Raw genomic sequence first — 20655 nt, forward strand, 5'->3', positions numbered from 1 at the left:
CAAATAAGAGTTAATTAAATAACTCATTTAAGGGTACCTTTGAATAGATTTTCTCTTTTTTTCATGTTTATCCTAGTATCCTGTTGGCACACCTGAACTCTTTCTGATTTTTTCAAAGTCAAGAAGCAAAGGGAGAGATGGGGGCTCTTAAAATCATACAAATAGAAACAAATCACAGTCTTTCTTGAATTCATTTTACTCTTGAGGGTTTTTCACAGTGCAGTTGGATTGTCCATGTCACATCCCTGTGAATGTGATCTTTGGAGGATGTATAAGAGGAGCATGGGGCTTTTCCTGGCCCCCAGAAACGGATCTTGATTCACCAGTTGTCTCTTTGCTGCTTACCCAGGTGCCACTAAATCCAGCCTGCTGTCGGCACCCAGCATTGTCAGTATGTTTGTGCCAGCACCCGAAGAATTCACAGATGAGCAGCCGACAATGATGACAGACAAGTAAGCTTGCACGGTTATTTTCTTCCCTGTGTTTACAGATTTTGAGAGTTTGCTCACTGTGGTTGTGAGAATCAGAGGAGGCATGCTATGCTTTAAGTCATACTTTGTTCTTCAAATGGCTGTAGCCATAAGAGTTGGTATGCATTTGTTATTTTAGCAACGTAGTATTTTATGGGCGGCTTCCATTTATGCCAAGACATTTTTCTTTTTTAATTTGGATGAAAGCAAATAATATCCACTTACTGATAATTCCTAGCAATAACTTCACACAAATAACATCTCTCAACCAGAAGCTCAAATTGTTAGGATGGGACTAAGTTTGAGACTTGATTCTTACTCCCATCCTGCCAATAGAATCTGTTCTCTGAATCTCAAACTGGTTATGTCACCTCCTGGTTTGTCAGTCTTCAATATCCCCAGGTTTCTTATAGGATAAAGTCCCAATGCCTTAGCTTAGTATGAAAGGCCCTTTAGATTGTGAAGGTATGGCCCAACACTCCTGACGCCAGGAACTCTTTCCCCAGCCCCTCACCTCTTCCAGAGCATGCCTGATGTTTTCTCTCCTCTGATTTCATAGGTGCCCTTCTCTCTACTTTCTCTGCCTAGTGAACTCCTATTCATGCTTCAAGACCTAGCTTATGGCAAAGTTTCCCTAATTCCACAAGGCTGAATTAGTCATGCCATTCTCCAAGTTTCCACAGTATTTGATACATCTCTCTATTCTATCACTTATCACATTGCATTTTAATTGTGTAGTTGTTTTTACATACATGTTCTGTAATAGATTCTGAGCTCCTTAGGGACCGGGACCTTTTCTTCTGTATTTTATACTTTAAGCTCCCTATACAGTGCCTGGTACATAAATTCTTGTTCAGCGAGTATGATAAAGAAGAAGACTTGTAGGATTGCAGGTTTGGAGAGATCCCCTTGGGCCAGGGAGGCTTCCTGGTAAAAGTGCCCCAAGTGACAAATTGGGTAGGCTTATGATAAAAGGAGAGAAGGCTGAGGTGGAAGGGGCTGGTGTGAGGATCCGTGCAGCTGGCCACTGCTGATGGTCATTGCTGAAGAAGTGAAGGCGCCTGTCTTGAACAGCTGCCTTGGAATGTCATGTGGGGAGAACCACGTTGCTTGTGGAGGGCTCTTCTTAGCTTCTCCTTTGGTATAATTTCCACATTTTGTGTCCTCCTGCAAGTCTCAATCTTCCCTAGTTGTCTTCCTGGTTGCCTTTGTGTGCACTCCACGTCTATTCTTTTTTAGTTATAGATGTGAATCCTACGTGTATATATATATATTGGTGAGGAAGATTGGCCCTGAGCTAACATCTGTTGCCAATCTTCCTTTTTTTTTTTTTGCTTGAGGAAGATTGTCCCTGACCTAACATATGTGTCAATTTTCCTCTATTTTGTATATGGGTCACGGCCACAGTGTGACTTGATGAGTGGTGTATAGGTGTGCACCCGGGATCCAAACTTAACCACTGTGCCACCAGGCAGGCCCTGTGAGTCCTGTATGTTTAAAAGTCAGTTTATAGGGAAATATATATATATATTAAATTGAACCTACATTAGACACCACAAAGAGAAATAAGTTGTAAGTTACTTAAGAGCAGGTGTTGTGTTTTACATATTATGTTCAGTAGGTGTGGTGAGTTCATGAAACTGATCTAAGTGAGTGGGAGAGAAGAGACTGAGATCCAGACTCCCCAAGCTTTCTAGAGTGTTCTATTGACTTGGCTTCCCTGCCTCTCACCCACAAATAGGGCATTTTCTAATACAAAAGCTTAGGAAAGTTTCCATTTGTGTCTGGGCATTTTTCACTTTTAATTTCAACAAATGAAAAAACTATCCAGTTACTGAGATCCCTAGCAATAATTTCACATGCATAAAATCCTTCAACCAGAAGCTTCAGACAGTTAGTCCACTTGGTGCTCACTGTAAAAGGGAGCAACGATTCACGAACAGGCCAGATGCTTGCCAGCTGAAAGAAAGATGCAGTGAACCCTCCTGATCTCTGCCACATATGCTGCTTCTGGTCTGTGGGGAGGCTGGCATTGGAGTCTCCTATTTGTTGTTAGAGTGAGACCACTGACCTCCTTTTGGGACTTTTCCAAGACTCACCAGAAATGGCTATATGTACTTTGTTATATCTGGAAACATTGTTGGCTTTCATGGAAAGCATTCCTCTGTTTTCTTTGCAGATGCCACGACTGTGGGGCCATTCTTGAAGAATATGATGAGGAGACCCTTGGGCTGGCCATTGTGGTCCTCTCCACATTCATTCACTTAAGCCCAGACTTGGCAGCCCCGCTATTGCTGGACATCATGCAGTCTGTGGGAAGGTGAATGTCGGCTTCTGTTTTGTTTGGTAGGAAGGAGGCTTACTCCATCTATATCTTGAAATAAAAACTACCAGATCAAAAGTGAAACATTCAGTAAACTTATAAATACTTGATATTTGTAAGATCAACTCAGAGTAATTTTAAAAAATGAATGGACCGAACTTTTGATAGAATTCCCCAGCTGTGTAGGGTTAGGAGTCACAGTGTCAGAGTGAAGCTAGAGGAAACTGCACTAAGAAAACTCTATTTTTTCTCTATTACTATACGAACTAATGTCTGTAACCATGCTCAGAACTGTGCATAGGTCATGGTAAACGCTGTGTTATTATTATCTCCCTTTACCTACTTTAAGATGGGTTCTCTAGGCATTTTGTAATCTTGGAGTGGCTCACTTAATTACGCAACTTAGGGCATTGACATGTGACGGGATAAATGGTAGTATAGCAGTGTCATGCTTCTGACTCAGAAAAACGAAGGATGCACACATTCTGGGAACAGGGCCTCCCGCCTAACTGAGGGAAGATGAAACTTAGCTGCTTTGAGAATTTTCAGGTTAAGAACATTCCACTTAGTAGATAGGACATCAGAAGAAAAGTATTTCATGGATATAAGTAAAGTTCAAATTCAGTAACAAACTGTAGCCCTAGCGTGCACGACTTAGAGGAGAGGACTGAACGGAATCCACATGAATCTACTGTTTCCAGCGTGCGCTGGCACAGAGCCGGGTGCTCCAGGCTGCGGGCATTAGACCTAGCTCTTGCCCTCAAGGGCTTTGTGGCTTCGTTGTTGAGGAGGACAGTGACGTGTGGAATAACTGATAGCAATACAAGACAGGACATGGTTAAGAGCTGTAATGAGTGGCGTGAGTGGTAAGTGCTACAGAGGTTCAGGATGGAAACGATTTCTTAGGGAAAGTCTCTATGGAGGGGGTAGGGAAAAAACTGAATTCTGCAAATTCCTGGTAGTTGAGGGAAAGAAAGCGAATGAGTCTTAATAGAGTTAAAATTTAATCTTTTTTTTCTTTTTAATGAAGAAATGCTGACTTCAAGTTAAAGATAAACAGGAAAGCATTAAAACCCCTTGATCCCAAAAGTATATGACTCCCTTATTCCCCTCCCCCCAATTTTTCGTAGTATCCTTAGGAATGTATATTCTTAGGAATATATAATCAGAGATGGTATAGCTATTCCACCTCTAATACTTAGAAATCGCCAATGTGCAAAGTAAGTGAGGAACACAGGGAGATGGCGAGATTAAAACAAGATGAATTATTTCATTTAAGCCCTTAATTTTAACCTAATCATAATAATTGTGGAATAAATGCTGTACCAGCTACCAGCAATATTTGTGGAATTGAGAGGTTTTCTTAATGCAAGGTCACAATTCCTACTATTAATACTTTTCAGTTGTAGAATCAATAGGCGCATTGCTCTGTTTGTTACCATCTCCTTGAAGAGCTGATCTAAGTTGTAAGAGATATATAGAGGCGCTTTATTTTGTTTTTGTTTGTTTTAACATAAGTGAGAATAAACCATGTTCAAGCATTGCCAACTGTTAGGATGGGAACACAGGAGCTTTGAAGAAAAGCAAAGGAAAAACAGTAGCAGAAACATTTTTACATATTTACATATACTTATATTTAAATGTCTACCTCCCCTGGGTAGACTAGCAAGAGACAGGGCATTTAAAGCAAGCCGCCACAATTCTGAGCAACCTAAGCCGAATCACAAAACTACCAAGGAAACAGATTCAGCAGTCACCTGATTCAGGGCTTTCTTGCATGCCTCAATTCCACGAGGCAATGTGAATTTACAAACACTTGGTTTATTTATGCTAGTCCCCCGGGAACTATTTCCAGGGTATACTAAGAGTTATGTAACCTCAGCATAACCCTTTCATTTATCACCCAAGCCTTTCCACATGATTTCGTATTTTGCTCTCTACTTAGATCCCTCTTAAAATGTACCCACGCCTTTTTCTAGGTCCAGCCTTCAAGATCACATTTGCTGCACCCTTAATCACTGTTTATTCGCCGATGCTTTTCTGTCATCGTAGTGTCACTAGCACGAGAGGGCCCATAACCAAAGCACCTGGGAATGGTGTCTGCTGTTGGTGGCTGCTGGACCCTCTATTCCTCTCCACTGCTTTCCTGGCCCGGCTCATTCTGGTGGCCTTGAGTAAATAAATTTGTAGCATTCTCCATATTTGTTTCTTTAATATCTTACTGATCAAGACATGTTTTTCTAAACTCACCAATTTAGTACATTCTCTTTCTTTCCATACATACAGAATATTTCCATGTGTACACACCATATAATTATACTTTTCAAAAATCACGTTATATATTGATTACTTAACCTAATACATTTCTCTTCTCAGTACGTCATTGCAATCCAACAATTAGCTGACGAAAACTCCTATTACTCATTTTACTATCTTATAGAGGCTCTTACAGTTTGTAGTTTGTCTGTGGTGAGGTTTCAGAGGTTGTACACAAAGAGATGCGTTTTGAGTTGAGTTAATCTGGAGATGGACTGGGTCCAGTGCTGCTCTGTCATCTGTCTAACCTAGCTGCAGATGCCATTTTGTAGATTGGCTGGGTGATATTAAACCGACTTAACTGTATGCATCTCTGTGGAAAAACCTGATTTGATGCGGAAAGCAGGGCTCAGGAACTCAGTGAAGTTGAACCCTGGAGACTGACTGCTGAGTGGGCCCTCTGTCCCTGGTCAGGCGAATTGTCAATGGTTTTACAGGTCTCCACATCTAAAGCAGAGCCGCAATGGATCCTACCACAGTACTCATGCATTTCATCATGAAAGCCTGAGATACTCATGTGACTCTGTTTACTTTATCTCCTAGACTGGCGTCCAGCACTACTTTTTCTAATCAAGCAGAAAGGTAAGGTCCTAAAGTGAGCCCAGATCTCACTTTCTTTTTTTTTTTTATTAATGTTATGATAGATTACAACCTTGTGAGATTTCAGTTGTACATTTTTGTTAGTCATGTTGTGGGTACACCACTTCCCCCTCTGTGCCCACCCCCCACCCCCCCTTTTCCCTGGTAACCACCGATCAGATCTCCTTATCAATATACTAATTTCCACCTATGAGTGGAGTCATATAGAGTTCGTCTTTCTCTGACTGGCTTATTTCGCTTAACATAATACCCTCGAGGTCCATCCACGTTGTTGTGAATGGGCCAATTTTGTCTTTTTTTATGGCTGAGTAGTATTCCATTGTGTATATATATACCACATCTTCTTTATCCAATCATCAGTTTCTGGGCATGTAGGCTGGTTCCACGTCTTGGCTATTGTAAATAATGCTGCGATGAACATAGGGGTGCAACGGACTCTTGAGATTTCTGATATCAGGTTCTTAGGATAGATACCCAGTAATGGGATGGCTGGGTCATAGGGTATTTCTATTTTTAACTTTTTGAGAAGTCTCCATACTGTTTTCCATAGTGGCTGTACCAGTTTGCATTCCCACCAACAGTGTATGAGGGTTCCTTTTTCTCCACAACCTCTCCAACATTTGTCACTCTTGGTTTTGGATGTTTTTGCCAATCTAACGGGTGTAAGGTGATATCTTAGTGTAGTTTTGATTTGCATTTCACTGATGATTAGCGATGACGAACATCTTTTCATGTGTCTATTGGCCATATTCATATCTTCTTTTGAGAAATGTCTGTTCATGTCCTCTGCCCATTTTTTGATCGGGTTGTTTGTTTTTTTGTTGTTAAGCAGTGTGAGTTCTTTGTATATTATGGAGATTAACCCTTTGTCGGATAAGTGGCTTGTAAATATTTTTTCCCAATTAGTGAGCTGTTTTTTTTGTTTCAATCCTGTTTTCCCTTGCCTTGAAGAAGCTCTTTAGTCTGATGAAGTCCCATTTGTTTATTCTTTCTATTGTTTCCCTCAACTGAGGAGTTACAGTGTCCGAAAAGATTCTTTTGAAATTGATGTCAAAGAGTGTACTGCCTATATTTTCTTCCAAAAGACTTATTGTCTCAGGCCTAATCTTTAGGTCTTTGATCCATTTTGAGTTTATTTTGGTGTGTGATGAAAAAGACTGGTCAATTTTCAATCTTTTGCATGTGGCTGTCCAGTTTTCCCAGCACCATTTGTTGAAGAGACTTTCTTTTCTCCATTGTAGGCCCTCTGCTCCTTTATCGAAGATTAGCTGTCCATACATGTGTGGTTTTATCTCTGGGCTTTCAATTCTGTTCCATTGATCTGTGGACCTGTTTTTGTACCAGTACCATGCTGTTTTGATCACTGTAGCTTTGTAGTATGTTTTAAAATCGGGGATTGTGATTCCGCCGGCTTTGTTTTTCTTGCTCAGGATTGCTTTAGCAATTCGCGGTCTTTTGTTGCCCCATATGAATTTTAGGATTGTTTGTTCAATTTCTATGAAGAATGTTCTTGGGATTCTGATTGGGATAGCATTGAATCTGTATATTGCTTTAGGTAGTATGGACATTTTACTATGTTTATTCTTCCAATCCATGTGCAAGGAATGTCTTTCCATCTCTTTATGTCATCGTCAATTTCTTTCAAGAAAGTCTTGTAGTTTTCATTGTATAGATCCTTCACTTCCTTGGTTAAGTTTATCCCAAGGTATTTTATTCTTTTCGTTGCGATTGTGAATGGGATTGAGTTCTTGAGTTCTTTTTCTGTTAGTTCATTGTTAGTGTATAGAAATGCTACTGATTTATGCACGTTAATTTTATACCCTGCTACTTTGCTGTAGTTGTTGATTATTTCTAATAGTTTTTCTGTGGATTCTTTGGGGTTTTCTATATATAAGATCATGTCGTCTGCAAACAACGAGAGTTTTACTTCTTCGTTACCTATTTGAATTCCTTTTATTTCTTTTTCCTGCCAAATTGCTCTGGCCAGCACCTCCAGTACTATGTTGAATAGGAGTGGTGAAAGTGGGCACCCTTGTCTTGTTCCTGTCCTCAGTGGGATGGCTTTCAGTTTTTGTCCATTGAGTATGATGTTGGCTGTGGGTCTATCATATATGGCCTTTATTATGTTGAGGTACTTTCCTTCTATACCCATTTTACTGAGGGTTTTTATCATAAATGGGTGTTGGATCTTGTCGAATGCTTTCTCTGCATCTATTGAGATGATCATGTGGTTTTTGTTTTTCATTTTGTTGATGTAGTGTATCACGTTGATTGACTTGCGGATGTTGAACCATCCCTGTGTCCCTGGTATAAATCCCACTTGATCATGGTGTATAATCTTTTTGATGTATTGCTGTAATCGGTTTGCCAAAATTTTGTTGAGGATTTTTGCATCGGTGTTCATCAGTGATATCGGCCTGTAGTTCTCCTTCTTTGTGTTGTCCTTGTCAGGTTTGGGGATCAGAGTGATGTTGGCTTCATAGAATGTGTTAGGGAGTTCTCCATCTTTCTCAATTTTCTGGAACAGTTTGAGGAGAATAGGTATTAAGTCTTCTTTGAATGTTTGGTAGAATTCTCCAGAGAAGCCGTCTGGTCCTGGACTCTTATTTTTGGGGAGGTTTTTGATTACCGTTTCTATTTCCTTACTTGTGATTGGCCTATTCAGATTCTCCATTTCTTCCTGATTCAGTTTGGGGAGATTGTAGGAGTCTAGGAATTTGTCCATTTCTTCCAGGTTGTTCAATTTGTTGTCATATAGTTTTTCATAGTATTCTCTTATGATCTCTTGTATTTCATTGGTATCTGTTGTGATTTCTCCCCTGTCATTCCTAATTTTATTAATTTGCGATTTCTCTCTTCTTTTCTTGGTGAGTCTGGCTAGGGGTTTGTCAATTTTGTTAATTCTTTCGAAGAACCAACTCTTTGTTTCATTGATCCTTTCTATTGTCTTTTTTGTTTCAATATCATTTATTTCTGCTCTTATTTTTATTATTTCCCTCCTTCTACTGACTCTGGGCTTTGTTTGTTCTTCTTTTTCTAGTTCTGTTAGGTGTCGTTTGAGGTTGCTTATGTGAGCTTTTTCTTGTTTAGTGAGGTGAGCCTGTATTGCGATGAATTTCCCTCTTAGGACTGCTTTTGCTGCATCCCAAATGATTTGGTATGTCATGTTCTCATTTTCATTAGTCTCCAGATAAAATTTGATTTCTTCTTTAATTTCTTCAATGATCCATTGTTTGTTGAGAAGCGTGTTGTTTAGTCTCCACATTTTTGCACCTTTCTCTGCTTTTTTCTTGTAGTTGATTTCTAGTTTAATAGCATTATGATCAGAAAAGATGCTTGATATTATTTCAACTCTCTTGTATTTATTGATGTTTGCTTTCGTTCCCAAAATATGGTCAATCCTTGAGAATGTTCCATGTGCCCTTGAGAAGAATGTGTATCCTGCTGTTTTTGGATGAAGTGTTCTATATATATCTATTAAGTCCATCTGGTCTAATTTTTCATTTAATTCTATTATTTCCTTGTTGATTTTCTGTCTGGATGTTCTGTCCATTGGTGTTAATGATGTGTTGAGGTCCCCTACTATTATTGTATTGTTGTTGACGTCTTCTTTTAGTTCTGTTAAGAGTTGCTTTACAAATTTTGGTGCTCCTGTGTTGGGTGCATATATAAGTGTTATGTCTTCTTGGTGGAGAGTCCCTTTTATCATTATATACTGTCCCTCTTTATCTTTCTTTATCTGTTTTGCTTTGAAATCTACCTTGTCTGATATTAGTATAGCGACACCTGCTTTCTTTTGTTCATTATTAGCTTGGAGTATTGTTCTCCATCCCTTCACTCTGAGTCTGTGTTTGTCTTTGGGGCTGAGGTGTGTTTCCTGGAGGCAGCATATTGTTGGATCTTGTTCTTTGATCCATCCTGCCACTCTGTGTCTTTTGATTGGGGAGTTCAATCCATTTACATTTAGAGTGAGTATTGAGATGTGGGGGCCTACCACTACCATTTTGTGTCTTGTTTTCCGGTTTTCTTCAGTTTCCTTTGTTTCTCGTCCCATGGTTTAATCTGTTCTGATGTAGAGCTGCTACTCTCTGTTGTTGTCCTTCTACTTATCTCCTCTGCTCTTGGTTTTGTAGTCCCTTTCCTTTTTTGGATTTTTCAGGAATGAGGGTTTTCCTGAGGATTTCCTGAAGAGGAGGTTTTGTGGCAATGAACTCCCTTAATTTTTGTTTATCTGGGAAAGTTTTTATTTCTCCATCGTATTTGAAGGATATTTTCGCTGGGTAGAGAATTCTCGGCTGTAGATTTTTGTCCCTCAGATTTTTGAATATATCATTCCACTCTCTTCTAGCCTGTAAAGTTTCTGTTGAGAAATCTGCTGATAGCCTGATGGGGGTTCCTTTGTAGGTTAGTTTCTTTTGCCTGGCTGTCCTTAGTATTTTCTCCTTATCGTTGACTTTTGCTAGCTTCACTACTATATGCCGTGGAGTTGGTCTTCTTGCATTGATAAAGTTTGGAGATCTATTGGCTTCTGTCACCTGAAGATCCATCTCCCTCACCAGATTTGGGAAGTTCTCAGCCATTATTTCTTTGAATAGGCTTTCTGCCCCTTTCTCCTTCTCTTCTCCCTCTGGTATACCTATAATCCTTACGTTGCATCTCCTAATTTCTCACTTTCTTTTTGTCCCCTGTGCATGTTCATTGCGATTCCAAAACACCAGAGTGTGCACTGTGGAAGAACTATTGTGAGGTTCAGCTGCAGCTCCAGAGAGCACAAGTTCACTGCCTGTGCACACCTTCATTCATTCATTCCGCATTCACGCATTCGCTCATTTTAGTCAACTAATACTTTTAAGCCCACTCTGTACCAGGCACTGTGCTAGATACTTAGGTTTCAATTGGGGACAAAACTGACATGATTCCTGCCCTCATGGGGCCTACAGTCTACCTGGGAGGGAAAGATGAATAAAATATTTGCACAAGTTTATAAGTGTCAACAGTGCTAAGTGCTATGAACAAAAAGTACAGTGAGATTTGCATAACATTCATTTATTCAACAAGTATTTATGGAGTGACCACTATATCTTCTTTGGTGAAGTGTTCAAATCTTTTGCACATTTTTAACTGGGTTGTTGTCTTTTTATTATTGAGTTGCAGGACTTCTTTAGTATATATCCTGAATACCAGTCCTTTATTAAATGTTTTGAGAACATTTTCACTCAGTCTGGGGCTTGCCTATTCCTTTTCTTAATGGTATATTTTGATGAGAAGTTTTTAATTTAGGTGAAGTCTAATGTTTTAAACATTTAAAACAATTCATGCTTATTGTTTTCTGTTGTTTGTTTGAGGAACCTTCGCCTATCCTCAGATCAAGAAGATATTCTCCAATGTTTTCTTCTAAAAGTTTTATGGTTTTAGCATTTATATTTAGCATTTATATGATCCATCTCAAATTAATTTTTATGTATGATGTGAGGTAGAGGTTGATATTTTTATCCAACAATCTAAGTAAACATATTTAGTTATTTCAACATTAAAAAAAATGACTTTCTTTTTCCCCATTGGATCACTTTGGTGTCTGTTAAAATCAAATAACCTTATTAGGGTCGATCTATTTCCAGGCTCTCTATCCTGTTCCATTGATCTATATGTTAATCCTCAAGCTGGCACCACCCTGTCTTGATTACTGTAGCTGTATAGTAAGTCTTGAAGTCAGATATGAATCCTTCAGCTTTGGTCATCTCTTTCAAGAAGTTGATTTAGATATTCTAGATTCTTCACACTTCCACATAAATTTTGGAATACGCTTCTCAACTTTTGGGGAAAAAAAGCCTGCCTGGATTGTATTGAAACTATAAATCAATTTGAGAATAACTGACATCATATAAATATTGAGTCTTTCACTTCATAAACATAGTATATATTCTTATTTCATTTGGCCTTTTTGGTTTCTCTCAGCAATGTTTTGTGGTTTTCAGTTTAGAGGTCTTGCACATCTTTTGTTAAATTTATTCCCAAGGATCTTGGTTTTTTAATGCCAATGTAGTGGATTTTCTTCTTCTTCTTCTTCTTTTTTGGTGAGGAAGATTGGCTCAGAGCTAACATCTGTTGCCAATCTTCCTCTTTTTTTTTTCCTTGAGGAAGATTGTCCCTGAGCTAACATCTGTGCTAGTCTTCCTCTATTTTGTAGGTGGGACGCTGCCACAGCATGGCTTGATGAACGGTGTGTAGGTGTGCACCTGGGATCTGAACCCATGAACCACAGGCCACTGAAACAGAGCATGTGAACTTAACCACTATGCCACCGGGCCAGCCCCAAATTTTTAAAAATTTCATTTTCCAACGTTTTGCTGCTGGTATATAAATATACAAATGATTTTTTGTATTAACATTGTAATGTAATAAGCTAAGTTGTAGTAGTTGCTTCCTAGATTCCTTAGAATCTAAAAGCATTTGTATGTAAAAAATCTGTAAATGGTGACATTTTCACTTCTCCCTTTCTGATTTCTATGCTTTTTAATTTTTATTGCCCATTGCAATGGCTAGGACCTCCAGTACCGTAATAAGGAAGTGAGTGAGCATTCTTGCCTTGTTCCTGCTTTAACAGGAAAAGCATTTAATATCTCACCATTAATACTGTTTGCTATAGGTTTCATAGATGTCCTTTACCAGATTGAGGATTTCCTCTGTTTCTAGTTTGCTGAGAGTTTTTCTCATGAGTGTTTCTACGTTGAATTTTGTGAAATGCATTTTCTTTATCTGTGGAAATAACTGTTTTTTGCCCTTTATTCTTTAATATGTTGAATCCCATTCATCGGCTCTTTACTATTAGGTCATTCTTACATTCCTGGGACAAACCCTATTTGGTCATGGCCCATCATCCTTTTTATCTACAGTTGGATTCATTGTCCATGAGCGCTGACTATTGGTCTTTTTTCTTTTCCTTTCTTTTTTGTTCCTTGTTTTGTCTGTTTGTTTGTAATGACTTTATCTGATTTTAGTTTTAGTGCTATGCTGGCTTCATAAAATAAGTCGGGAGGGGTTCCCTCCTTCCCTAATTTTTGAAAGACTTTGTGTCAGCTTGTATCATTTCTTCCTGAAGAAGATTTTTGACCCACAAGTTTGAACCAGCATTTTGGGGTAGACATGGCATAATCAAATGGTTTAGGTAAGAAGGAGTTTTTACCAGTCCTCCATTTCGGCTCTTTGAGTTCCTCTTCCTTTCTTTCGATGTTTACCTCTAGGAACATCGTTTCTGATACTTTGGTCTAAGGGGCAGGGCGACATAATCATCTCTTGGCTCCCCCTTTCAAGTGCAGGAGTGGTACAGAGGGTGAAGGGGCCCGTCCCTTTCACGAGTACCAGCTCAGACGCCCCAAGAAAACTTGCCACATCTCCCAAGAGGAATGAACAACTCACTCCCCGCCTTCCTACCCAGAACAGCTCTCTCTCTCTTCGCTAGGGACGCTTTCTGGGAGGATCTTGCTGAGGATCCTCATCCTGGGGTCTAGTCCTGACTCTGCGGTTGTCTGGACTTGTGGCCTTTGCAGGTCACCTTTTCTCTCTGGGCCTGGGAACCCTCATCTGTACCCTGGAATGAGTCAGGGACCACTCTGACATTTCCTGGTTCTCTTGTTGTAAAAGCGTATTGTTAACAGGGATTCTGTGTGACTAGGGTATTTCATCTCACCGATGAAAATGACAGTGAGGCAGTCCACAGAAGCCCTGGTGTTAGACAGGTAAATCAATACCTACGCTCAGGCCGGCTGCTCACGAGCGTCGTCTCTTCTCCCCAGCATGATGGTTCCCGGCAACGCCGCGGGGGTGGCCAAGCAGTTCCTGCGCTGCATCTTCCACCAGCTGGCCCCCAACGGCATCTTCCCGCAGCTCTTCCAGAGCACTATCAAAGGTAGGCCCGCGGGCGCCCCCGGCGCGGCTCGTCGCGGGAACGCGGACGCCCCTAACTCTGCTGTTGACCTTCCAGATGGCACGTTTTTGCGGACCTTGGCCACGTCCCTGATGGACTTCAACGAGCTGAGCTCCATCGCGGCGCTCAGTCAGCTCCTGGAGGTAGGTCTGCGCGGAAGACGCAATAAGCCCCGCCGAAAACGCTGCTGCGGAAGACAGAGTCATTTAACTTAAAAATTAAATTTACAATGTTGTCATTAGAAAGCTTAATTTGAAATGTCAAATTTTAAATAATTTAAATTTTAAAAATTGAAAAAATAAAGATTGCCAATGCCTAGAAAAGTGTCTGTTGGACACTGCTATTTTGTGCGGATTTACTGTTTATTTGAAGCTTGTGGACACCCTCAACAAAGGGCGGACGCCAGCCGTTGAGAACTCACCTCCACAGAACTCTCCAGCCTTCGAAACGTGCGGCGGGTAGAACAGGTGCACGGTATCGCGAGACTTGGTGTCAAGGCTCCGCTTCACAGCTTATTTTTGTACGGCAAGATTCGGATTCAAGGCCTGCCTATTTGCTGTAGCGCCAGACTTAGAGTCAATTCTCAGCTCCTCTACTTGTTGGTTGTATCGCGAGATTTGGATTCCTGTCTGCAGTCCTCTGCTTCCTAGCTTCCTCAATTCGCTTGGGAGGTTGGCAGATTGCTGTAGGGACTTTGTAGTCAGTACTCTCAGTTCTTGGCTGGGAACTTTGGAGTTTCCAGCAAGCATCATTCATTGTGTCTTCTTAGCACCTAACCACACCAGTTGTACATCCTTAAAAGATTTTTTTCTTGCTCATATTTCATCTTCTCTCCCTGAGTCAGATCACAATTCCCCCCCCCCCCAAGTTTGTCTGAATTTGTCAATTTTTTTCTTATCCCCCCTGCTGATTATACTGATTACCCTATATAGTGGGCGCACAACACACGTTTATGGCATGAAGGTGTGATTTTGAAAGCCGGTCTTCATCAAAGAGCTATATGAATCCCCACGCCGCTTCCGCAGTTGATTGCCTATGCTTTTGTGTTTTTAGGGTCTAAATAACAAAAAGAATTTACCAGCAGGGGGTGCTATGATACGCTGTTTGGAAAACATTGCTACTTTCATGGAAGCTCTGCCCATGGATTCTCCTAGTAGCCTCTGGACCACAATCAGCAACCAGTTTCAGACATTTTTTGCCAAGCTGCCTTGTGTTTTGCCTCTGAAGGTAAGCCGAGCTCACGATTTCATTTTAAGTTACTTTCTTACCGTTATGTGGACCATCTGCTTACAGAGAAGCAGCGTCTTGGTTGATTTAATGTTTCATACAGGACTGTAAGGAATCCGTTGGCCATGAAGTGAAGCGTATTATTTAGGTGGTTCTCTCCAAATGTTACAGAATGACAGCAATATGAAGTGGGCATTTAGACTTAGTGATTTCATGTTTCCTGTTGATTAAAAAAAAAGATTGGGAAGACGTTAGTAGATTGTGTTTGTCTAGAAATTTTTCTCAAGTGGCTATTAAATAAATACAGAAGTAAATAAACAGTTTTGTCTAAAAGGAGACCAGATATATAATGTATAATGTAAAACTTCAATTTTAGAGGATTATCTAAAGGGAGGTGATTGCCTGTGTGTTCTTGAATAAAGTACTTGCAAGACCAAGATGGTGTTTCTTTTTTTTTTTAAAGGTTGGCACCTGAGCTAACCTCTGTTGCCAATCTTTTTTTTTTTTTTCTTCTACTCCCCAGAACTCCCTAGTACATAGTTGTATATTCTAGTTGTAGGTCCTTCTAGTTCTGCTGTGTGGGATGCTGCCTCAGCGTGGCCTTGATGAGCATTGCCATGTCCGTGCCCAGGATCCGAACCTGTGAAACCCTGGGCCGCCAAAGCGGAGTATGTGAAGTTAACCACTCGGCCACTTGGCCGGCCCCCAAGATGACATTTCTATTTGACTGCTTTACCTTCCGTTATCCCCCATACCATCCTCCAAGAATACACACAGTTACCTAGCTGGAAATCTGGTAGCCTAAGGAACATTTTCAACATGAGCCCATTAAACGCAAAAAACAGAATCCTGTACTGTTAAAACTGGAAGAGACCTATAAAAACCATGCTTTCCAATGCCCACGTTCTCCAGATGGGGGACTGCAAATTCAGAGAGGTGGTGGCAGTGTGAGGGTTAGAATGCAAGTCTCCTGACTCCCAGTCCAGGGTCCTTCCCACTAACAGACTCCTAGAGTCCTTCTAAAGCAGAGTTGCATGGAAGACATTCAGGTCTCTATTGCAGGGAGAAAGGAGGTGGCTGGTGGTGGCCATTGTTATGTCTTTGAACCTTATTTGCTCCACAACTTTTTGTGCTTTATGCAGATTATAGATAGAAATATTCAACTCGCAAAAAAGTGAATCATTTGTTGATCTGAGAAGTGAAGTTCCATGTTAGCAGCACCACTTCTCAAATGAGCATTACATGTATGTAAAGTGTTTTATAAAGACCAGCCACCTCTGATAATACCTTTTTCCAAATTGGCGTATTTGGAAAATATGACCCCCAAATAGGGTCTGTGCTGATGCTAATTCAGGGACCTTAGCTTGGTGTCTGCTGCTTCCTTTGAGTTTAAAGTTACTGTGAGAAGCAGGAATGCTGAGATCTTTACCATCTCTCATGTCGTGTGATCCTTTTCTACCCACAAATCTGAAGTAGCTGAATAAATCCAAGCAAAGAGGATAAGCACTTTGAAACCATGTGTGTATTTGCTTCTAGTACACGCACACGTAGGAAATCAAGTGCACGCATTTAACATGGCCGCATGGAACCTCCCTCGGACAAGAGAGCCATTTAGGGCCATTCATTGCTTAAGAGCCGTATACTCTAAGAGAAGGAGTGGGGCAAGCGTTGCAAATTCAAATACCTGTAGGCTGATACTGTAGTCAATATACTTAACTTGAACACTGACCAGTTGGAAGTATTGCCAGCTATAAACAACTGGTAAGCCAATTTTTGACAATCAGCCCTGCCTATAGGGACCCTGATTGCAAAGTTAATGAGTGGAATGGAGTGAGATAAGATTATAAGGAGAATTGAGACCCCTGAGAACTGGAAAGCACCAGTCCCTTCTAATGGGGTCAGCTGCTACTCCACTCTAGCCAATTGTGATGTGGGAATGCAAGCCTTGTGTTGTTGATCTTCCCAGGTTTTTCAAGATGATATTTCCTGATTTTTAAAACACTATGGGGACCTGATGAGCAGCCAGTTTTCAGCCCCTGGTTTAAAGTAATGTAAATGCCACATAGACTCTGACGGATATTGAGCAGATTAAATAGACCAATGGTTCCCTTAGAAGATGCTTGTGAAATACTTTAAGAATTTGTATAAAAACCTGCCCTGTTAGATCAGATCTGGGCACTGCCTCTGATCACCTTCTGCTTTGTTTTTAATCTCTGGGACAAATATTAAACCGTTCGAAAACCTGCAGTTTATTCTTATCAGTTAAGAGAAGTGGATCTCAAACTTCAGTATGTATCAGTGTCCCTGAAGGACTTGCTAAAAAACAGATTCCTGGGCCTTATTCAGAGAGTCTGTGATTTAGTAGGGATGCAGCCTGAGGGTTTGCTTTCTAACAAGTTTCCAGGTAATAGAGGTGCTGCTGGTCCAGGGGTTATACTTGGAGAAACACTGGCTTAGTTTGTACTGTCTTAAAGAGGTTAATATTATACACAGCTGCAGAAACTCAACTGTGGCCTGCTGTTGTGATATATTTACAATGTTAAGTAATACCGTTGTTTATTCTTGCTGTATCGCATTCCCCCAATCCCAGTACACTCGATTTAAAAAGTACATTTTGATGTGGAGTCTTGCCAAAATACAACTCTAATAGATTTATGAGGCATGATTTTCTCTTGTAGAAATTTTTCTGCTTTTTCCCAGGTTTTTGTCATGTTTTTTAGGAGCAGAGAAAAGGCAGATAAAACTGGTTCTTATTTGGACTAATAAGCCTAATGGTTTTAAATCGATCTAAATAGTTCTTTTTTCAACATGACCTTTCACAAATTAGCGTACTTCTTTAGAGTTGGACACATTTAATATCTCCCTATCAACCTATCTGTCAGTCTGTCCATCCTTCCATCCATCCATCCATCTGGTTCTTTATCCAGCTCTCTATCTGATTTAATTTTAGGAATATATCTCTGCAAAGTAATTTAGGAGCTATGTTTAATTATTTAATTGTTTAACATTGTTTAATTAATGGTTTAATTAAAATTTTTAAACCCGAGAATGATTTTTTTCAACGTGAACATATGGCATGGAAAATTGTAAGGAGGCAGCTCTGTTTGAGATTTTTTTTTCCTAAAATAAATGCTGATAGGAAGTATATGAAGCAAAAAGTATATTAAGAAGGATACTGACTTTTACTTTTTTCCTATTTGTTCACAGTGTTCTTTGGATTCCAGTTTGAGAATAATGATTTGCCTCTTGAAGATACCCTCCACCAATGCCACAAGGGTATGTATGTTTCAGAAATATATAACCAATTGGTTATTCAGGGTTTTTTTACCCTAAAAGACAGGCATGTAGCAATACTGAAGAAATAGTTATTGCATACTGAGGGCTTCACTGTCAGCCTCTTTGAAAGTGTCTAGTATGAAGAGACATCACAATATCGTTTTTTATAATGGTCCGCTTAGGTCAAGGCCATGTCCACCAGTCCATCCTCCATGCTACAAACTAGGTGATCCTTCTAAACACAGATCTCATGGTGTTGATTCCTTGCTTAAAAATCTTTGATAACTTCTCATTTTTTTAGGATAATGTCCAATTCCTTACCGTGGCATACAAGAAGGTACCTCATTAACTTGCCAACCTACCTTTCCAATTTAGTCTTTGGCTACTTGTCTTAGCCCCCATGACTCCTCAGTACTTTCAGAATCATCATCATCATCAAAACAACAACTACTGTTTATTGAGCACTTATCATATGGCAGGCATTGTGCCAGCTGCTTTCCATTTATAATCTTCTTTCATTTCCTACTTCCTTGCCTTTGCTTAGGCCATTTCCCTTCCCTGAAATTTTTATACCCTTGTCGGTGAGGTGAACTCCTTCTCATTCTTCAAGATGAGAATTTGAATTCCATTCAAATAAAAAAAAATTTATATTGTCTGTAGCAGCTCCTCCTACATCAGATCCCACAACACTGGATAAAGCTCTCTGTATTAGCAGTTATATTTATTGAAGTCTCCCCAGTGAGACTGTGAGCTTCGTGAAGTCCAGCACCGTGTCTCATTTGGCTTTCTATTCCTGGCTACATTTCTGGCTGCATTATATGCAATGGTGCAATTGTTTGTATTGCAATGGCTTGTAACTACTAGTTAATATACCAAGAAGGCACATCCTCTGTAACCTTTTCCTTGACTGTGCTTTCCTAGACTCATGTTTATGCTGGAAGGTTGCAAAGATATCATTTGGTCTAATCTGCTTATTTACAGACAAGGAAACGTGCTTAGGGAGATGAAGTGTCTTGGTCAAGGTCACACAGCTGATTAGTGGAAGATCTGAGACTTGAACCTGGGTCCTTTGATTCCAAGCTCCTTGATTTCTCTGTTGTACCATATTGCCCTGTCTCCATGCTGCTTTGCTACGTATAAGAGCAAGTTTCTATATAAGTTTGAATTCAAGTTTCTCTTTTTGACCAATAAGGATGCATTAGATATCAACCACAGACATATTCCTGTCCTCATTCATCCAACATCAGTGTTTCAAGGTAGCAGCATTTATACAGAGCAGAGAATACTGAGTCAAGAGTACTGTTTCAGAGTTTCTTTAAGATTTTCTATATGGAAAGGACCATATGGGTTTTGTGGGGAATACAAACAAGTAAAAGACATAATTCCTATCCTCAGGGACAACTAACATGTAATGAATTCATTTTCGTATCAATAAGGAAAAAGGATCTCAAAAGTATTCATATCCTTTGATTTAGTCATTCTTTTTCTGGGAATTTATTCTAAGGAAAAAACGAAAATGCAAATTTCATGCAAAAACTTATTTAGTGGGATGTTATTTATAATAAAATGTGACTTTTGTGGCTATTAAAATGGATGATTGTGAATAAAGATTAAATAACATTGGAAATTTCTTATGTTATATTAGCAAAATGAAATTAGCAAAATATAGGATTGTATATGTGTAAGGTTTCAGCTAAGTAAACTGGTGTGCAGTGAAGAAGGGAAATATATCTAAATGTTATCTCTCGGTGGTGGGGTTATGGATGACTTTTGTTTCCTTATCTGTGCTTTCCTGCAGATCCTGCATTTGTACATTGAGCATGTATTACTTTAATAATCCAGACAGTTAGGATTTTAGAGATTGAGAAGTAGTGGAAATCATGGCATGGAAGTCTTTTAGAGCCCAATTAAAATCCTGTCTTCCCTACAGAGCAGTTCTGCCTCTGGAAAATTGCCCTGGACTTTGGGTTTGAATTCCTTTCAATAGCTGTATGCCTCAGGCAAGTTACTTGCCTACTTAACTGCCTCAGCTGCAGAATAGGGGTACCAAAGCTTCAGAGAGTTAGGATGCAGATCATAGCAACGGTGATGGAGGGCTTACTGTTGCCAAGTGCTTTGTATACATTATCTCCTTTAATTCTCACAACACTGATGAGGTAGAGGCTATTATCACCCTCATTTTACAAAGAAGAGAACTAAGTCCAGAGAGGTTAAATCACTTATTCAAGGTCACAGAGAGCGAGATTCTATAGCTTCTGTCATTAACTATTATAGCATACTGTCTCCCCAGGATTGTTATAAGAAATTTGAATGAGATAAACTATATAAAAGCATCTAACGCTCCCTGATATTTAGTAGGTGCTCAATAAATGTTTCTAAGTGACTTAAGAAAGAGTATGGATCTAAAACTGACCCTTTATGGGTGGGATTCAGATGGGGAAACCAAAACTGACAATGCCTTCCTGATTAACATTGGCAGAAAGCTGGGTCATGATGAGTTTTGTCTAAGCTAGTAGTGC

At 39.9% G+C, this 20655-nt stretch overlaps 1 protein-coding gene across 1 annotated transcript in view; it reads left to right on the plus strand.

The window, feature by feature from the left end:
• Window positions 1-20655, plus strand: part of UNC79 (unc-79 homolog, NALCN channel complex subunit) — a 195508-nt gene that overhangs the window by 132365 nt on the left and 42488 nt on the right. The window contains exons 34-40 of the mRNA XM_046647730.1: window positions 350-452; window positions 2650-2790; window positions 5653-5691; window positions 13503-13615; window positions 13691-13776; window positions 14687-14860; window positions 18068-18136. Coding sequence (XP_046503686.1) covers window positions 350-452; window positions 2650-2790; window positions 5653-5691; window positions 13503-13615; window positions 13691-13776; window positions 14687-14860; window positions 18068-18136 — 725 coding nt within the window. The remainder of the gene's footprint in view (window positions 1-349; window positions 453-2649; window positions 2791-5652; window positions 5692-13502; window positions 13616-13690; window positions 13777-14686; window positions 14861-18067; window positions 18137-20655) is intronic.

This window comes from Equus quagga, chromosome 20 (assembly GCF_021613505.1).
Source record: "Equus quagga isolate Etosha38 chromosome 20, UCLA_HA_Equagga_1.0, whole genome shotgun sequence".
In the NCBI taxonomy this organism is placed as follows: Eukaryota; Metazoa; Chordata; class Mammalia; order Perissodactyla; family Equidae; genus Equus; species Equus quagga.